This window comes from Anser brachyrhynchus (assembly GCF_964034855.1).
Source record: "Anser brachyrhynchus genome assembly, chromosome: 2".
Lineage (NCBI taxonomy): Eukaryota > Metazoa > Chordata > Aves > Anseriformes > Anatidae > Anser > Anser brachyrhynchus.
The window spans coordinates 36,192,585-36,209,962 of NC_137695.1; the positions used below are offsets into that span (position 1 = coordinate 36,192,585).

General features: G+C 49.1%; 2 protein-coding genes across 3 annotated transcripts; both read right to left on the reverse strand.

Annotated features, from left to right (window-relative positions):
* Positions 1 to 81: 81 nt before the first annotated feature.
* On the reverse strand, positions 82 to 3,521 carry HOXA7 (homeobox A7). The gene is made up of 2 exons (XM_080579651.1): positions 2,993 to 3,521; positions 82 to 1,868 (listed from the first exon to the last, which is right to left on the reverse strand). Exons 1-2 carry the CDS (start codon positions 3,366 to 3,368, stop codon positions 1,585 to 1,587), a joined length of 660 nt encoding a protein of 219 aa, XP_080435777.1. The 5' UTR covers positions 3,369 to 3,521; the 3' UTR covers positions 82 to 1,584.
* Positions 3,522 to 9,124: 5,603 nt separating this feature from the next.
* Positions 9,125 to 16,000, reverse strand: HOXA9 (homeobox A9). 2 transcript variants are annotated; one of them, XM_080580993.1, is made up of 3 exons: positions 11,879 to 16,000; positions 11,616 to 11,705; positions 9,125 to 10,531 (listed from the first exon to the last, which is right to left on the reverse strand). In XM_080580993.1, the coding sequence occupies exons 1-3, from the start codon at positions 12,399 to 12,401 to the stop codon at positions 10,293 to 10,295; spliced, it is 852 nt and encodes a 283-aa protein (XP_080437119.1). In that variant the 5' UTR covers positions 12,402 to 16,000; the 3' UTR covers positions 9,125 to 10,292. The 2 variants fall into 2 exon arrangements, with proteins under 2 accessions (XP_080437119.1, XP_080437120.1); XM_080580994.1 differs by having other exon boundaries at positions 11,616 to 12,308.
* Between the last annotated feature and the right edge of the window lie 1,378 nt (positions 16,001 to 17,378).

Consider the following 17,378-nt stretch of genomic DNA (forward strand, 5'->3'; position numbering starts at 1 on the left):
ATGTGGTCTAATTTCTTTATTTGTCCATGTAAATTATTTTTTATGCTTCCTTCGAACTGTATCCCTAATAAAGTAACACAATTCATTGTCAACGAGCATATTTATTTTCTGTGTAACATAAAACACATTTATCGTGGGAGATACTTGAACACGGTATCACTTCCAAAGAGAGTTCACAGACATTTTTTTTCCACTTCCAATACTTACACGGCATATCCAAATGTTCACAACGAACACATCGAAACACATTGTAACATACAATTTTTTGAATAAACTTTAGCCAAACCTTCGAGACGGATTTATACAGAGTTCTTAACAATACATCATGCTACAAACTTTCCCAATTAATTACATACTTCCCAATTTATGACATGATCTTACAAATGAGCTCCAAGACAAATATAAATGACAAAAAAAAATCGTTCAAATATACAGTATCTGCTATTGTAGGAAAATTCACGGTATTACATATTAGCACATTCGGATAACCAGGACAAACAGTTTTTTTTTAAAAGGTGGTTACATGGTCATTTAAATTCACTTTTCAAAGAACACTTTCAGCTATATTAAGTAAGATCAGCCTATAATACGAAAACGGCCTTTAACTGAGGCAGCCTAAGGTAGAAGCGAACGGAAGATATTAAACCGCTTTGTACAATATTGGCATGTGTTTGCTTCCTCACTCGGAATAGTAAAGATTTGAGAACAAAGATATATTGCAGCATATGGTTTTCATTTATAATTGCTTTGGAATAAATATATTATTTTAAATTTAAATATATTCAGCCTTTTCGGTACCAAATTCTATACCAAAGCTATTGATGCGTGCTTTTCGAACAATTACACTTACGTTTCTAAAAGCATTTTGCAATTCACATTAGTACGTTATCTTCTTTTGACTACTAAAATACAGTATACTTTCGAAGATAGGTAGGCGGAGCAAGATATATAGGTAGTCTGGAAAATAGGTAGTACAAATCATTGCTGTAGACTGTAGTGGTTTGTGGAACATCTTTTATTCCCTCACTTGCTGTTTAACCTTTTGTTAGTGTAGCTGTTAGTTATGATACTTTTCTAACAATAACAAAATTTAAAAAAAAAAAGAAGAAAAAAAAAAGAAGTGCAGAGCTACTTATTCAAAATTAGGTAGTTTTTCTTAATGTGAGCCTAATGCACTTTTCCCCTTACAATATGATTGGGACTATTGAGTCAGGTAGTTACTTCGGAAGGTCACGTTTACTTTATGTGCAAGCAGCAGTTCTCCCACTGAAATGTCCCCTGGACAAACCCACCCAAACTTGGGTGAACGAAAAATCAAATGATTGTAAGATGCTCTTAGGAGATACTACCGAAGGGTTCGGCACAGGGCACGTTTAGGGAGGACGGGAGAGTGGAGAGAGGGCTGGAAAACCAACCCAAGAAACGCTTTAATGTTTGCAAACGCTCGCTTGCAAGATGATTATTAAAGGGAACTGACTTTTTTTAAATAAAAAGTGTCTTTTTTTTTTTTTCCTTTAAAGGGAGCTTTTATAACTGTCACGTGCATACATTATAGTAAGAGATTGCTTCCTCGAGTGGGACTCCCTAGTCCTCCTCTTCTTCGTCTTCTTCCACTTTCTCAACAGACGCTGCTGCTGACGTGGGCTCGTTGGGAGCCGGAGTGCTGGAGCTCTCTTCCTTATGCTCCTTCTTCCACTTCATCCTCCGGTTCTGGAACCAGATTTTGATCTGCCTCTCCGTTAGGCAGAGGGCATGGGCGATCTCTATCCTCCGCCGCCGAGTCAGATAGCGATTGAAGTGGAATTCCTTCTCCAGCTCCAGGGTCTGGTAGCGGGTATAGGTCTGGCGCCCTCGCTTCCTATCTGGACCTGAAAGCAGGCACACAAGTCCAGGAGTTAGGCAGAAAGAGAAGAGGAAAGTTTTCTTTTTTTCTCCCCTATTTCTACTTTATTTTTTTAAATAATAATAATAATAATAATAAAATAAAAAAAAAACAGCAACAACAACAACAAACCAACCAGCCAACCAACCAAAAATAAAAACCGTCCAAGCGAGAGTGAATAATTCCCTTCTCTCACTTCCACCCCCCTACACACTTTGCCCTAACAAAGACATTTCAGCTACACGACCTGTCCTACTCAGGCAGAGCAAAAATTAAGTTGCTTGAGACATAGGAAAAGTGGAGAGAAAGCATTCAGGAGAGGAGGTGGGGGAGGAAATTGCTTTTGGGAGGAGGAACTTTCCCCCAGGCGATGTATTTCCCTAAAACCTTCCAGACTTCGGCGTTTCGCAAGGGGAAATAAAAATCTGGAAGGCTGGGCTGTATTTATTTTATTTTAATGTCGGGGGCTCCCTCCACCCCCCACCCCCTACCCCGCCCGGCCCGTAAACAATACATTGCATTTAGCTCCAGAAGAGAGCTCTCGTTTTTCACACACTCTCGCCCCCAGCCTCCCCCCAGCCTCTCCTCCCCCCCCCCCCCCCCCCCGCCCCGTTTTCCTGTTTAGTCCATTTCTATAGATTCTTATCTCCGTGGAAAGGGCAGGGGGATGAGGGCGGCGTGGCTCAGCGGCGTGGGCCGGCGAAGCCCTCAGCAGCCCGTCCCCCGCTCCTGAGCGCCCCTCTCCCCTCTGCCTCCCCCAGCAAGCGGGAGATTTCCTTGCCCGACTTGGGCAGAGGGTAGGGGAGACACTCACCCGAGGGGGCTCGGAGAGCACGCAGCCAACTCTCCACGCTCCTCTAGCAAACAGCGCAAATAAACTCGATGCTAAAATTCCATAGCGAATGGAGTTAAATAAATTTACGAGGCTAGAACCCATTAATTGGGCAATAAAAAGTTTTATGATACTCATTTACATACAATGCCACGGGCTTTCTACGCAATGGCGCCTCGGCTATAATTAAAACCATAAAGGCTGTGCTGACAGTAATTTTGGCGACACGCTTTGCCTGGCTGCCACAGCTCCAGCCCTCTTTCTCCGCTTGCCCCTACCTGAAGACCTCATCCAGGGGTATATCCGGAAATTAGCCTCAGCCTGGTTGTGCAGGTTGCTTTCCTCCGCTTTCTCACAGCTGGGTTTGGTTAGGTCATTGCAGAGGACGGGAATGTTCTGATCAAAAGAGGAACAATGCAGGTTGTAGGCATCAGAGCCCAGGCTGTATCCGGAAGAGAACGGGCTTTGATATATGGTACTGTTCACATTGTACAAGCCGGGCATGGAGGAGGCGAAGGCACCCGCGCCTGGTCCATAGCCGCTTCTCTGGGAGTTGCTTGCAAAGGAGCAAGAAGTAGGCTCTGCATTTTGGAAAAGAGAAGCCCCCGCCGTATATTTGCTAAAAAGCGCATTCACATAATACGAAGAGCTCATAATTTTGACCTGTGATTTGTTGTCCGGCAGGCTTCAGTGTCGGTTTTACGAGGTAGCGTGATATATGATAACATTACCCCCCCAGATTTACACCAAACCCCATTTTCTTTTGGACTGAGCTGCCTCCAGCACGTGACCGGTCATATGACGCCGCCCGCCAATCCCCGCCCGCCTCACAGGTGGTGCCGGCCGCGGCCCGCCGGTGCCCGGCCATGGACGGGGCCGCCGCCGCCCCGCGCCGTCGAGGCGCAGCCCCCGGCCCCCCGACGGCCCCCGATGGCCCCCGACGGCCCCGCCGCCGCTCCCGGAACGGGGGAGGGCGCTCGGCTCCCCCCCCGCCCCGCTCCACTGCCGCAGGGAGGGCTTAAGCCATGTGGTCCTCGTTAGACGGGGAGGGGGAATTAAAAATAATAATAAAAAAGCTTTAAAGGAGTTAAAGAGCTCGGTGTTGGTATGACTTAGTCTTATTATCGCTCTGTCGCCCCGCAGAAGATCCCTAAAATGCTGGGGGGCTGTTGGGGTGTCCTCCCGGTCCCGCCACGCCCACCGCCGCCGGTCCTAGAGCGACGGGGCAAAGCGGGGAGCCCTCCTCGAGGGACCCCGAGCCTCCGGTTCCCCTTGGGAAACAGCACAGCCCGCCCCCCGGCAGAAAAGTAAAACAGCAAAAAAATCGGGGAAAGGGAAAGTATGCAGGGAAGCAACTTTCTGGACGCCTTAAAAGAAAGAAAAAAAAATCCCTTAAAAAAAAAAAAAAAGGAAAAGGAAAAGCAAACTCCCTAAATTAAAGGAATAGCCTTCAAATCGCTTCAGTTCTCAGCTTATTTTTTTTTTCCTAAATGCCCCCTTTACCTTTCCGTCGTACGCACCTTCCAGTCCTCAGCGAGAGGCGGCAACGTTACGCTCGGACCGCGGGGAACGTTGCTGCTTTTCTAAACACTCGGCTTCCCAACAATGAGAATGGCTCTCCATTGAGGATGCTGCACCGTGCCCTTCCTTTAAACGGATCGTAAAATGAGTTTCCTTCCCTCAGACAGGGAGTCCTGGTAAAGACAGCTTTTACTGCCTGCCTGTATTGCACATCATAAACTGGAAGGAGCACAATGGAATTGCCCCGGAAATTCTCCTTTCAATTATAGTTTGGTGCCCCGTGTACAAAGACTTTCTCACCAGTTAAAATTGTTCTTGGTGATATTTCGCACGGACCCTAAACTTTACGTTTTGTAAACGTGGAAGCCCCTCTCCCCACACACACACACCTCCAGCACGCACGCACCCTTTGGGACTCTTTATGCGCGGTTATTGCAGCCCCATGAATATAGGATACTGACAGAAGCGAGTAAATTCTCTGCGGCGAGGTCCCTGAGATATTGGTGCTTCCGAGTATGCAAATGTGGCGGCTCTATCTAGATATTTGCCAAGTGTTAAGCACGTGAAAAAGCAGTCGTTATTCGCAGGCGCAGGGGGGAATCTGCAAAAAGAGGCTCCTTCGTTCATTTATTCCAATATTAGACAATATCCCTGCGGTTGCGAAGCACAAGGGGGGAACACGCCGGCAGAAGAGGCTGCTGGAAAGGAATAAAGGCCCAAGAAGTTAAACGAACGCGAAGCAAACAAGACGACGACTAAGAAGATCAAAGAGCCTGAAGTAGATGACATTAGACCAATAAATTGCTCCTCTGGTGACAACATACCAAGATGCAAGAAGAAAGGAACAGCAAATATAACCAATGTCTAGACTTAAATATTGATAATATAGAACCGAATAGATTAGTCGGGCGAGTGTATTTCGGGGTCTCTGTAAAATATGCACTTTCATGTGTTTAGCTTTGCGTGCCTGTTTTGTACCGCCGCCTTTTTTAATATTTCGCTTGCAGCTTATTTTTTGTTTTTTTTTTTCTGCCAACCCGTCAAAAAAAAAAATCTCAAAAAGCCTTCACCGAATAAATCTTAAAAGGAGACCCAGACATCGGTCCCCACAGCTTTATTTACTTCCCCCTCCCTCTGCGTGTTGGTCAAACAGCAGCATAACGCTGCCTCTGAAATAGCCCCCTAAATGTCTCATTTTGTCGCCTACAAAACAACGCCGGATCCCCGGCGCCTGAAAACGCACTTTTCATTTGAATGCATTTTGTTATTTCTTTTTTTTTTTCAGTCGAGGAAACAGAGAGTGAGCACAGATTGCAAGGTTTCCGTCACCGCAATATTCTCACACGCTTTAAAAATAATCCTCCAGGATTCACTGTATTTATTTTTTTTCGTGGAAGAGACGGACTACCTCTCTTTGCATTCTGAGCTTTTCCGGGAAGTAAAAGGTAGTGATAAAACGGTGCTCATAAGTTATAAGCGACCTGGGAGCACTCCACGGTTATGGCTTGTGTGTTAAGCAGTATCTTGATGTGGTTCCTACTAGACAGGATTTTGTTGTTTTGGAATCTGTTCTCGCCGTAATTTATCCACGATTATAATGGAGCACGCTGTGCCAAGTTATTACTTAGTATGACGATGCATAAACACTTTTTAATTTTAATATAATTTTACTGCCCAAGGAAAAAAAATAATTAATCATAGTAAGTTTAACAATGCCATTGTAGGCAAACATTTGATAGGAATGCTCTTATTAGAAAGCAGGGAGTGGCAGTTACTCTTCATCCCTAGAAAGAATTAAATCTTTGAAATAGGGTGGGGAAAAAATAGCACAGTGCTCGCATTCCTTTCCGATGCTGAATTTCGATGGTAAGATATTGGCTTTGATTTAAGGAAATGTAAATAAAACGCAGAGAAAGTAGTTCTCTTACAGGGTACTATGCAGCGATTTATTTACTTGTCTGACTTTAACTTGAAAAATACAACGTTCATACTTCAGACCACATTTTATGCTTCCTTCCCTCCTGCCTCTATTTTCTTTCCAATTACTTTTTCCCCCTCTCTTTTGGCAACCGGCGTCTGAAAATGCACCAGAATTCCCCACTAAATCTCATTGTCGAGACGCTAAAGCCAACAAAAGCAAACGGGAGAAAAACTACGAAAACGACCGGGGGAAATCAAAATAGCAGGGCAGCAGAAGTTAGGAATGACTTTGAGAGACCCGTCAAGTTTGCAGAGCATGACTGCTAGCATCTGTATAATATAATTACAGCGGGTCCCACAGAGCTGAAATTGCTGAGGACGCAAGCAGGGCTTTTTTATTTGGATCAAAGACAGCTGTTGAAAAATTTCACTCGCCGGTAAATAATTTTCAAATTAAAGCTTTGCAGCACTGCCGCCTCCCCGCACGGCTGCGTCTCCAGGCACGCCGGCCGGGTTTCTCTCGAAATCCCTTTGCCTTGCGACCCTCTCTGCGGTCGAGGCTCCCTCCTCGTCCCCTCTTCTCCTGGGCTGATCGAGGCAGACCCGAGAAGCACCGTCGAGCCGTGATTTTCTTTCCGTCCTGCCCGAACCCTTGAATTCCCCGCAGTTTTCCAATATTTCCTTTCTCACCAGCCCTTCAGGACACCCTGTTGGCAGGCTCAGAGCTTCGCCAGGGAAGGGCGAAGGTTTGAGGACAGGGGAAGATGAGCTGGCACTTGTGTGACAGGGCTCCATCCGGCTCTGTGAATTAGTAGGAAACGCATGGGGGGCTTTGAGAATAATAAACGCAGGATACGGCCGTGGTGCAGAGCAAGTTTTTACCTTTGCTGTTGCTGCACAGAGTGATGCCATCCCACTCGTGCCATAATAAGCGGGGGATAAGGGAGAAAAAAAAAAGGGGGGGGGGGAAGGATGGAAAAAGAAAGGCAATTATCGGTCTTAGTGGGGAAGAAATGAGCGTGTTCAGCCCGAGTTATGCTCCCTCAAAGTCGACATTTTAGGAGCTGTCGGGGAGGTGGCCGAGCGCTTGATGGCGGGCGGCGGGCCCGTTCCGCGGGCTCGGAGCGCCACCTGCCGCCGCCCCGCCGCCGCCGCAGCCCCGCCGCCGCCGCCCGGTCCCGCGCCCCGGCCCCGCCAGCTCCCGGCAAGATAAATGTCCGCCGCCCGGGCTGGATTTAAGCAGGGGAAGGCCAATAAAAGGTTGTTATTTCCGCTCGCCCGCTTTATCTAAAACAGCCAGACAAAACAAATGAAAAGGCTTTTGTGGAAAATCTTAATTGTGGCTGGACAGTTGTAAACTCATTAAGAGCCGAATTCCAGACAGTTTGCAGACCCGTCATTTATTACACACTCTTAATGCTGATTCTTTGAAGTTGCCTCTGTCTGCAACAACAGAGGGCGTCCCAGCATCCCCAAATACTGGCTCAGGGATCAATTAGGGGCTTTTTGTGTGTGTGCACACCAGAACGAGCTCCCTTTCACTAATTAGAACTCATCAAATCTTAGCCCGGATTTCTTTTATTTTTTTTTTTTTAAGGTGAAGCCGAAAGCATTTTTTTTTCCCCCACAGTTCTGCACATCTGTAAACTTCTTGCCGGTTCCCTAAGTTTTGTCTTGAGCCCTGCAGCGTTTTACACCCCATAAACGGTTACAGCAGTCATTTTCTTTTATTGCACTGTATGGCTCTGAATTTTCCTAACAACAACTTCAGCCAAGACCATAAGTGTGCTCCGTCTTATTTTGCTTTAAGTAGATACATAGGTAAGTGGACGTCCGTAAACCAAGGCGGCTTTTATTGTTATTCGACATATTTGCAAACACGGGGCGGCGTGGCGCAGGAGCGCGCTGGGGATCAGATTATGGAGGACATTCACCCCGAGCAGTAAGATGTCTGCCCAAAACAAGGGAAAAATTCAGCAAGCTCACAGACTTCACTATTTTCTTTTGTTGCTGAGCTTGGTTTGGCTTGGGGCAGCGGGGGAGGGGTGGGTGCAATGGGGGTGTGTGTGGAAATCTTCCACTCCGAAGAAACCTTCCTTCTGGTTAAAAAAAAATTAAAAATATATTAAAAAATAATAATCCTATTTTGCCTTCTCCGCTCTAGCCGGCTGCCAGCCCATCTCTCTCCCTCGGCTAAATCACCGAGTAATATTGACACCATAAATTCCACCATAATTGTCAGAAAAAATTATCTGTACCTATATCTATATACATACATATATAATCTGAAGCGCTAGTAAAAAGCAACGGGTTGTTTTTATTTGCCACGGGACATTTAAAAGGAAAAAAAATCTCAAACGTGAAGGCAAGGGAAGGAAAAAAATGGGTGGTGTTTTAAATAGCATATTTTGCATGGGCAATTATCTCTAGAAGGGAATTTAAAATGAGCGCACGGGCAAGGCGAGCCTTTCACAAAGCTTACTGAAGAACACTTAGTTCTGGGCATTTTCTCGGAGACTAATTAACCATCTCGGTTTAAATGTCGCTGCCTAATCGGATTTACACTACTGTCCGCACTCAAGGAAGTTGGACATTTTGGTTTGGTCGGAGCCCCCCCCGCCCTGCCAGAGGAATTTATTAAAAACGCGTTAACTTCAGCCTATGCCCCCGCTCCTATCTGCCAGGGCTTCCTTTTTACATCGCTAAAGCCAGCTTACGAAATTATATCCGGGAGCGGGGAGTTATGTCTCCTCTCCGTGAATCGAAGGCGTTTAGGACCCACATCGGCCCGTTTAGGACCAAAATAAGCCCCATATTTTCCCGAGCTGCGTTTATAGGGCGGTAAGTTTGCCTTGGCTGAGGCTTAACGAAAACGCTCGCCTCGCCTCCGCAGCCCTGCCACGTCTGCTGGTGATTTTCGGTGGGACATGGAAGAACCCTTCTTAATAATCTTAAAACATCACAAAATATAAAAGAATCAATATATTTTATTTGGCAAAAAGTTAAATATCATTTCAACACAACGATTTGGTCAGTAGGCCATGAGGTAACCATTTCAAAATAGACAGTGTACGTTCTGCATCGACATCACTTCCCAGATTTATTTTTTTCTAAGCGATAAAAATTTACAATAACCAAATGTAGGTTTTTATAGCGTATAATTTATTATCAATAAAATTAACCTTCATTACAATAACCATCAAATTATTCGATTAAAATTAAAACGTAAACCATAGGTAGTTACCCTTTTCACATATACGTATAGCTCCGAAATCTGATAACTGCTCACTGGTGCAAAAACAATATTTAAGCTAGTCTGTTTATTTACTTTTTAATATATAGATTATATATACAACTGACAAAGACAGTACTATATATATATCAACTGTGCATACTAAAACGACTTGCTTCGAAATATTTTGAGAACCGTAATTCCCAGACATCCCGGACAAACTTCTTTTCTAATTTTTTTTGTGTGTTTAAATTGGGATATATATAATATATATATTTTACAATCAAAGGTTAACTGTCTAATTATACAGAAAAGACTTAATACACTACAGAGCTATACTCTATGCAATTTTTATAATAAACAACCTGAGTTCAAATTGAATTCTAGCTTACACAATTACATCCGGTACAGCACCCAAGCACATAAATTGAGTCACAAACATAATTACCACAATAAAACACAGTGTTCAAGTATTAAAGCAGAGATCTCTCTGCCGCGCAAAGAGCGAATAAAATTAACTACGTAGACTAAACTATACAGTCCGTAAATAGTTGTGCATTATGAAAAGGTAGTTTTTTCTGTTCTTTTTTTTTTTTTTTCATAAGTAAAGAAACAGGTAGATTTATACAAGCCAGCTAGACAGCCTTTTCGTGCTAATGCCCCCTTTTTCTTTCCTATTAGAAAATTAAAAGTCTTACTGTACCTCTCCTGGCAAACTGGCCTCTCCATGCTACAGTGACAATCAAGGTACAATCATAACCAGAATATGCCATGGAAAAAAAATGAGGCCTGGACCCAGACGCATTGCATGGCAGGGCTCGAGGGGAGGATTTTTTTGTTGTTGTTGTTTTTAACTTTGTTTTTGTTTTACTGTACGCATTTTCAGTGTAACCCGCGTATCACCATCATTCGTCCTTCGCTCGGTCTTTGTTGATTTTCTTCATTTTCATCCTCCTATTCTGAAACCAGATTTTCACTTGTCTCTCAGTTAAATTGAGGAGTCTGGCCACCTCGTATCTACGGTCCCTAGTGAGATACATATTGAACAGAAACTCCTTTTCCAGTTCCAGCGTCTGATGCTTGGTGTAAGGGCATCGCTTTTTCCTGGTGGACCTTGCGTGGAGCCAGTTTGCAGCGGGGTTATCTGCAAGGGAAACAGCGGGAGAAGTTCAGGCTCGGGGGGGCGGGGGGGGGGGGGGGCGGGAGGGGGCTGTCGGGAGAACAGCATGCAGGACCACCGAGGGGTGCCCTGACTTTTTTAGGGTCCCGCCTAGGTGTCCCGATTTTGGGGTTTACGACGTGGCTCTCGTTGCCCCAGACATGCGGGACGGTGGGGCACAATGGGCTCAAAGCAGAGAGAGGTCACACGGAACCACACGCGGCACAGCCCCGCCGCCCCCGCCTCCTTTCGCCCTTTTTTATTGTTCGGAGGATGCAATTTTAAAATCCTCTTTCGCCTCCTCTCCCTGCTAGCTCCCTCCCTCCTTCCTGTCCTCCCCACATACTCCCCCCCCCTCAAACGGCCAGCCCGGGGAGTGCCCAGCCAGAGCAGCGTGTCGTTGAAATTGTTTCTCTTTTTAATTTTCGACCTTCTCCCGTGTCATCACTGGCAAGACCCAAGGAGCTGGCGAGCCAGTCTGCGGCCGGCACAATTAAAGCCTGGGCTGCTTCAGACCTTTATTTGCATAGCGTTGTTAGCAGTAGCAATTCCGAGGTGCCCTGCTACCGGTCCCGCAGCCCCGGGAGCACCCGGCCCAGCATTTTCCACGGAGGGGGGAGGAGGGCACCGAGTCAGTGGCGAGGTTTCTGCTCCCAGCCCCGCGATAATCCCCCCCAGGTCACAAAAAAATCAGATTCACATCCAGTGCTTCCCAGGCACCCTCTCCCCGTCCCTCGCTCACGCCCGTGAGCGCGGCGCAGCAGGAAGATGCGAGCCCGTCCCGCGGAGTTTGCTCGGGAGCTGGGCTGGGGATGGGGGGGGCTTTATTTATTTTTTTCTCCTTTAAGTTGCAGTTGCAGAGTGGGGTTTTTGTCCTCCTTGCAGCCTGGGATGCTGGAGCCGTCCTGGATGCCAGCAGAGCCCACGAAAGGCAGCGCTGCCTTTCTCGGGCGGCTCCCAGCTGCAGCAGGCGGTTCTCGGCAAGTCATTAGCCCCGGCACCTCGACACCTCCCCGCGGCCGGCGCGGCGCCCTGAATGAAGTCCATTGCCCTTCGCGGTGCCACTTACTTGGATCGATCTGGGGTTTCTCTCCGTTTGCCTCACTTTCTCCATTGCTTTCAGAGAATGCGCCTTCGTGGCTTTGCTTATCCCTATCAACTGGAGGAGAACCACAAGCATAATCAGACAGAGACAAAGTGTGAGTGTCAAACGTGGTACAGTCACCCCTTCTGGCCGCCAGCGGTTCAGGTTTAATGCCGTAATGCCTGCTGGTAGGTAACCCGGGGAAGGACAAGGAGCCCGGCACAGGCTCAAGCCACGAACGCATGTACCTGCCGTCGGGCGGTGCCACGGGCGCCTGGTGGTGCGCGTAGGGGTGGTAGACGGCGGGGACGCCGCTGGCGCCGCCGGGGTGCGCGGGGCTCCAGGGGGGGCCGAAGACGGGCGCCTTGGGCTGGAAGCTGCAGGGGGCCAGCTCGGGGTGCTCGCCCAGCGCCGCCGGCCTCGGAGGAGGAGGAGGAGGCGGCGGCGGCCCCAGCGGCGGGGGGGCGTAGCGGGGCGCCGCCAGCTCGTCCCCCTCCGGCACCAGGAAGGAGTCCACGTAGTAGTTGCTGAGGGTCCCGGGGGCCGACATGGCGCGGCTCGGCGCGGCGGGGGCGCCGGACCCGCCGCAATTCGGGGCTGCGGGGCTTCCCCGCACCAACTCGGTGCCGGCGGAGAAGTAGAGTCAGTAATAAGTTGGGGGCAGCCCCGGCGCCCATTGGCTGCCCCGGTCACGTGGGGGGGGGGGAGCAGAACAATAAAGTATAAATCAGTCCGCGGGCTATTAACGGGGCAGTGTTCTCCAGCCATCATTTTTATAGCGAGGCCATATGTTTTTATGCAAAGGGATACGCGAGTTATACGGCGGAGTTTGTTTTAATTGCGGCCAACTGAGATTAAAAGATCAGATTCCGCCTCACGGCCTCTCCCCCTTTTTCTTTCCCTCCTCCCTCCCCCCCCCCCCTTTATTTTATTTTTTTTTTTCGTTTAAGCGGACTATTTTATATCACAGTTAATCATCCCATCAGTGGGTCGTGTTTCCTGCGAGAAAAAAAATAAAAATCACAAAACAAAACCCCTCCCGATCGGAGACCTTCACATAAAATTATACAATAATTGAAGCAATAAAAAAAAAGGAAAATAGCACTTGCGGTATACTGTATTTAAATATATATTTATTATATTTCATAAGGAGTTATTGTTTCGGGAGCCACGGGGTTGTTATTAAGTCAGTAACTATGAGCGCGCTCATTTGCATCGCTGTGTTTCACAGCAGTAAAAATTTACGAGTGCTCGGAAAGGTTAAATTATACCATTGTGTTTAGTTTGGGAGATCACTGTAAATAATCCCGTTCCGTTCAGTCCCGGGCTAAGCAGAGAAAAGTCAAATTCAACGCATCCCCTCGCCGAGGCCGGAGGAGGACCGGGGCGGCCGGCTGTGGGCTCGCCCCCTCGCCGGGCTCACCGAGGGCGGCAGTGACCGAACCCCCTCCTCATCCTCATCACCGAAGCCCCCTCCTCATCCTCAAGACCGAAACACCCTCCTCGTCCTCCCCGTCCTGCCCTTGGACCCCCCCGGGGGAGAGGGGCCGCGGGGCTGGCCGGGCTTTCTCGCCACGATTAATCCTTCAATATGCAGCGAAGCAGCGGGGGGAAAGGGGAGAAAAAGCCCTGTCTTCCCCGCTGCCGAAAGGCACCCTGCTTGCCGGGGCGGCTATAAAAGGGGCGCTTGCATTCGCTCGCACCGCATTCTGCCGACCCCAAAATATTTATGTGCGAATATAGTTATTTATTTGCCGCAGGGCACACGCGAGCGGCACCAGCCCCTAGGCACCAGGCTGCGGTCCCCCCACGGAAGGAGGGGAGGGCGAGCGAGGGGAAAGTAAAGCCGCGGCCAGATCCAAGTCCAGTGTTAGGAATTAAAGCAGGGGCTGAGCTGCTCGCAAACGTGCCCGCGGGTCCGGGCTTTTCTCCGGCGGCCACGCAGCCCGCTTCTCCCCGGGGCTGGCCAAGAAGCCTGCAGGATCCGGGTGGGGGGCACGAGAAGAATCTCCGCTCGATTTGGTCGAAATATATTTATTAGAGCCTCGCGAATCGCAGGGAAGGCTGAGGCAATAATTAAAATCACGTGTAAATATTGTGTGTGCAAAAGTGTGGTTCTAATTAGTTTTACATCGCTATGTGGGCTGCCTCTTCCCTTCTCTCTCTCCCTCTCTCCCCTCTCTCTTTCTCGCTTTTTCTTTTCATGTCTTCCCAACGGTTTAATCAGAAATCTTACGGAGATCCTATTTTAACAACGCTCTCTCCCCATTCAGGATTACAAAGGCCCATAATGAAACTATTATCCCGTATTATAGTTAGAAAATTACAGAACAGTTACAAGATCTCTGCAAACAGGGAGCCCGTTATTTTCTAACCATTTAAAAAATGCAAATAAAGATCGCCTCTGTTATTTTTTTGTGGCCATTGTATAGACACGCCGTAATAGAAAAAAATAATTGTATTTCTTTCCTGGAAAGACGGAACTCGACGTCATTTGTATTTATTAGTAAGGAGTCAGCTGTGGTGAAATGTGATTGTAGAACTTCCTTTTTCCATTCAGAAAAAAATAATCTTAGCTGCAGGAGTCCTGGATGTTTATATTCGAATTTGGGTTCTCAACTTGCAGCGGGTTTCATTTTTTTGGTTCCTCACCAAAACTAATAGCAAATGAATAACAATAACAATAACGTCTTAAAGAACGCGCCTGTATTTTTATTTCCCTGTAAAATTCTGAATTTGTTCACTGCCAGCAGCCAAGCGGCGGGAGAGGGAGTACAGAGAGCAAGAGTTAAAAGACGGCAAATAATTACAGACATTTTTCACGCGGTCACGTTGTAGATAATAACACTGGAGCATTCGCCTCCTTTTTCGTCCTTCTAGACCCAGTTTTCCCCAAAGTACATTTTGCATACGAGCCACCACAGCTCGTGGGGGGTACCACGGGCTTCGTACACTTTGCATTGCGAATTATTTCGGCATTTTGGCCACTTTACACGCTTGGGCGCAGCACACCCCAAGCAGCCCAGAAATCGCCCTTCCCATCAAATCGCAATACCAAATCGCACTTTCCAGGAACGAAGCCCTGCCGTACCTCCCGCGGCTGAACCAAAACGCTCCCTGAGCTCCATCCCGGTGTGATCAAAATAGTGGAGCTCCCACGCCGTTAGCAGTGAGCCCCGGCTCCGAGAGGAAGGAGGACCCCGGGATTTTTAGGCGGGGGGCATCGGTGCGCGCAGCTCCAGCAGCAGCGCACCGCGGAGCCCCGGCGCAGGATTGCGCGGCCGTTCGCGATCCCCGCTGAACGGGAAGTTCAGGATCGCCTTTTCCTGCCGGTGCTACCAGCGCGCAGAGGTATTTTGGCACGGCGGGCAGAAAAAATGATTCAGAGTTTGGGGGAAGCGGTCCAAAAATCAGAGTGATGCGATGCAAATGGACAGAGGCAAACCTGTGTGTAAAGGCTGGAGAGGCACGCACGCACACACATGTGCCCTGTAAATACACCCGCATATGTACACAGAGCCAAGACAGACGCACAGTGTGTACAGAGGCAGACACAAACACTTATATTGGACTGCAGCGTAGACATCTGCTGCTGACCCAGCCGAGGCGTCTCCTGCGATGATCCAGCTAGGGTAGGTCTGGCTAAAATCCGCTCTCTAACTACTCTGAGTGCCTGCAGCCCAGTTCGGAGTTTCGAAAAAGTTTTTTTTTTTTCTTTTTTCAGCAAAAATAATCGAAGTCATTAGTTAAAAAAGAAAGAAAGAAAAAAGAAAACAAGCCCCAGACGCGTGACTTTTCCTGCCCTTTCCTGCGTCAGCCTTTCTGCTCTCCCGGGCACCCCGGTGGCGGGGCTGCCCCCCGGGCGGGCGGCGGGCAGCGGGCCCGGAGGAGCGGGCGGGAGGCGGACACAAAAGGCGGCGGCGGCGGCGGAGGGCCCGGAGAGGTCGCTGTTGCCTGTTCCGCCGCCGCGGAAGAGCGGCCCCGGGCTCGCCGCAATCGTGATCGTAACCGAGGCCTTGTGGGCCGCGGGGCAGCCGCCGCCCCCGGGCGCCCAGCCCGCGGAGAGCCCCGGGGGAGCGGCCCCCGACGGCGGAGCGGGGTTTCGGAGCCTTTCCGCCAGGGTTCCCCAGGGAACCAGCGGCCAGCCCGGGGGGCGGGCTACCTGGGGGAGAGCCGCCGGAGGGGCCGGCAGCCCCCGGCACGCGTGGGCCTTGCCGGCGTTGGTGCGCGGAGTGGTGCGGAGCGGAGCGGCGCAGGCAGAGTCGGGCTCTTCCCTCCCCCGGGAGGCCGAGAGCTTTCTGCTGGCTGGGTTTTGATAAATCCGGACAGCAAAAGAAAAGCAGCCCCCCCACCCCCACCCCCTCCCGTCCCCCTCCCGAGCTCGACCCGGGCCGAGCAGAACGCAAAAACGCACCTGACCTTGAATGCAGCCTACGAGGCATATTAAAATCCCGCAAGCAGGCAGGGACTCGCTTAGGAGCTAGCTAACCTTGAAGAACTTGTCAAGCTTCCCCCCTCGGCTGCCGTGTTTATCTGAGGAATCAAAGGAGCCTCCGTTGCAGATGGGGAACAATGGCATTGGGACTTGACGCCTACAGATAACTTCAGCTTTAAGATTTCTTCGGGCACAAAGGACCCTCGCACCAAGCATACCTGGTGATGATATCAACTGAAGTAATTAAGGCAGTTTCGTGCTGTAGAGAGAAAGGTGGAGCCCCAACAACATGAAACTACCTAAACCACAGAGCAGTTCTCAGGCGCTAATTATTACTTTCCCCATAGCCGTGGTCTTTAACGCAAGGATCCCGCTACGAAAATAAAACCAGAGACGTGACTACAGCATCCCTCTCGCCCGCCCGCCCGCCCGCCCGCACACCCCGCCGGCACCCCCTCCGCGCCCCCCGGCCAGACTCGGGTGGGTTAATGAAAACGAGAGAGAAATATCATCATAACCTCCCCTCCAGGCAGCTCTCGCCTCTCCATGCAGATGCAAACGGGAAGAAAAGGCCGTGCACGACAATGTTACATCATAAAAAGCTAACGGCTCCCACTAAGCCCGGGTTCAAAGTCTACCCCCCCCCTCCTCCCAGCATACACATACCCGGGATGAAAGCATTAGCTGTCGCTCTTCTCCCAGCCCTCGTTTTGCCTTTCCTTTGTGCAAGACTCTGCTAGCTAAGCATGCAGCAAAAAGAAGGGAGGATGCAAAAAGCAGCCCGGGTGAAGTAAGCTCTCCCGCATGCAGCCAGGTAGGGAACAGCCTTGTCTAAGGGGGGGTGGAAGCGGCCCGGTGGCACGAAGGCGACTCTCATGTCCGTCACCCCCCCCCCCCCCCCCATGCGCTCACCTTTACGGTTTCTTCTGAGCCCTGAGATAAAGCTAGGTTTTGTCACCGTCCTCTGGAGCTAAAAGATCTCCGCACACTCGTAGGTGCTTGATTAAAAAAAAAAAAAATCCGTTCCCGACCCTCAAGAAATAGTAATTTGCTTCCTCAGTCTATGCAGCTCCTCAGTCAACTGAAACCACTCGTTCAAGACAGCAACAATCCAGATATACTAGCAAGTCATAAAACTGAACAAAAGCCGACAAACCTTAGAGCACCATCGCTATATGGCCCAGACAAATTACGACCGTCTAGGTAATATTTAAATAGATTCCTAAAGTAATTGCAGGGGGTTTAAGCAACTATTCCTGTTGTAAAAGTTCTTGAAGACATAAAGTAGAACCTGAGGATAAACAGTCACAAAA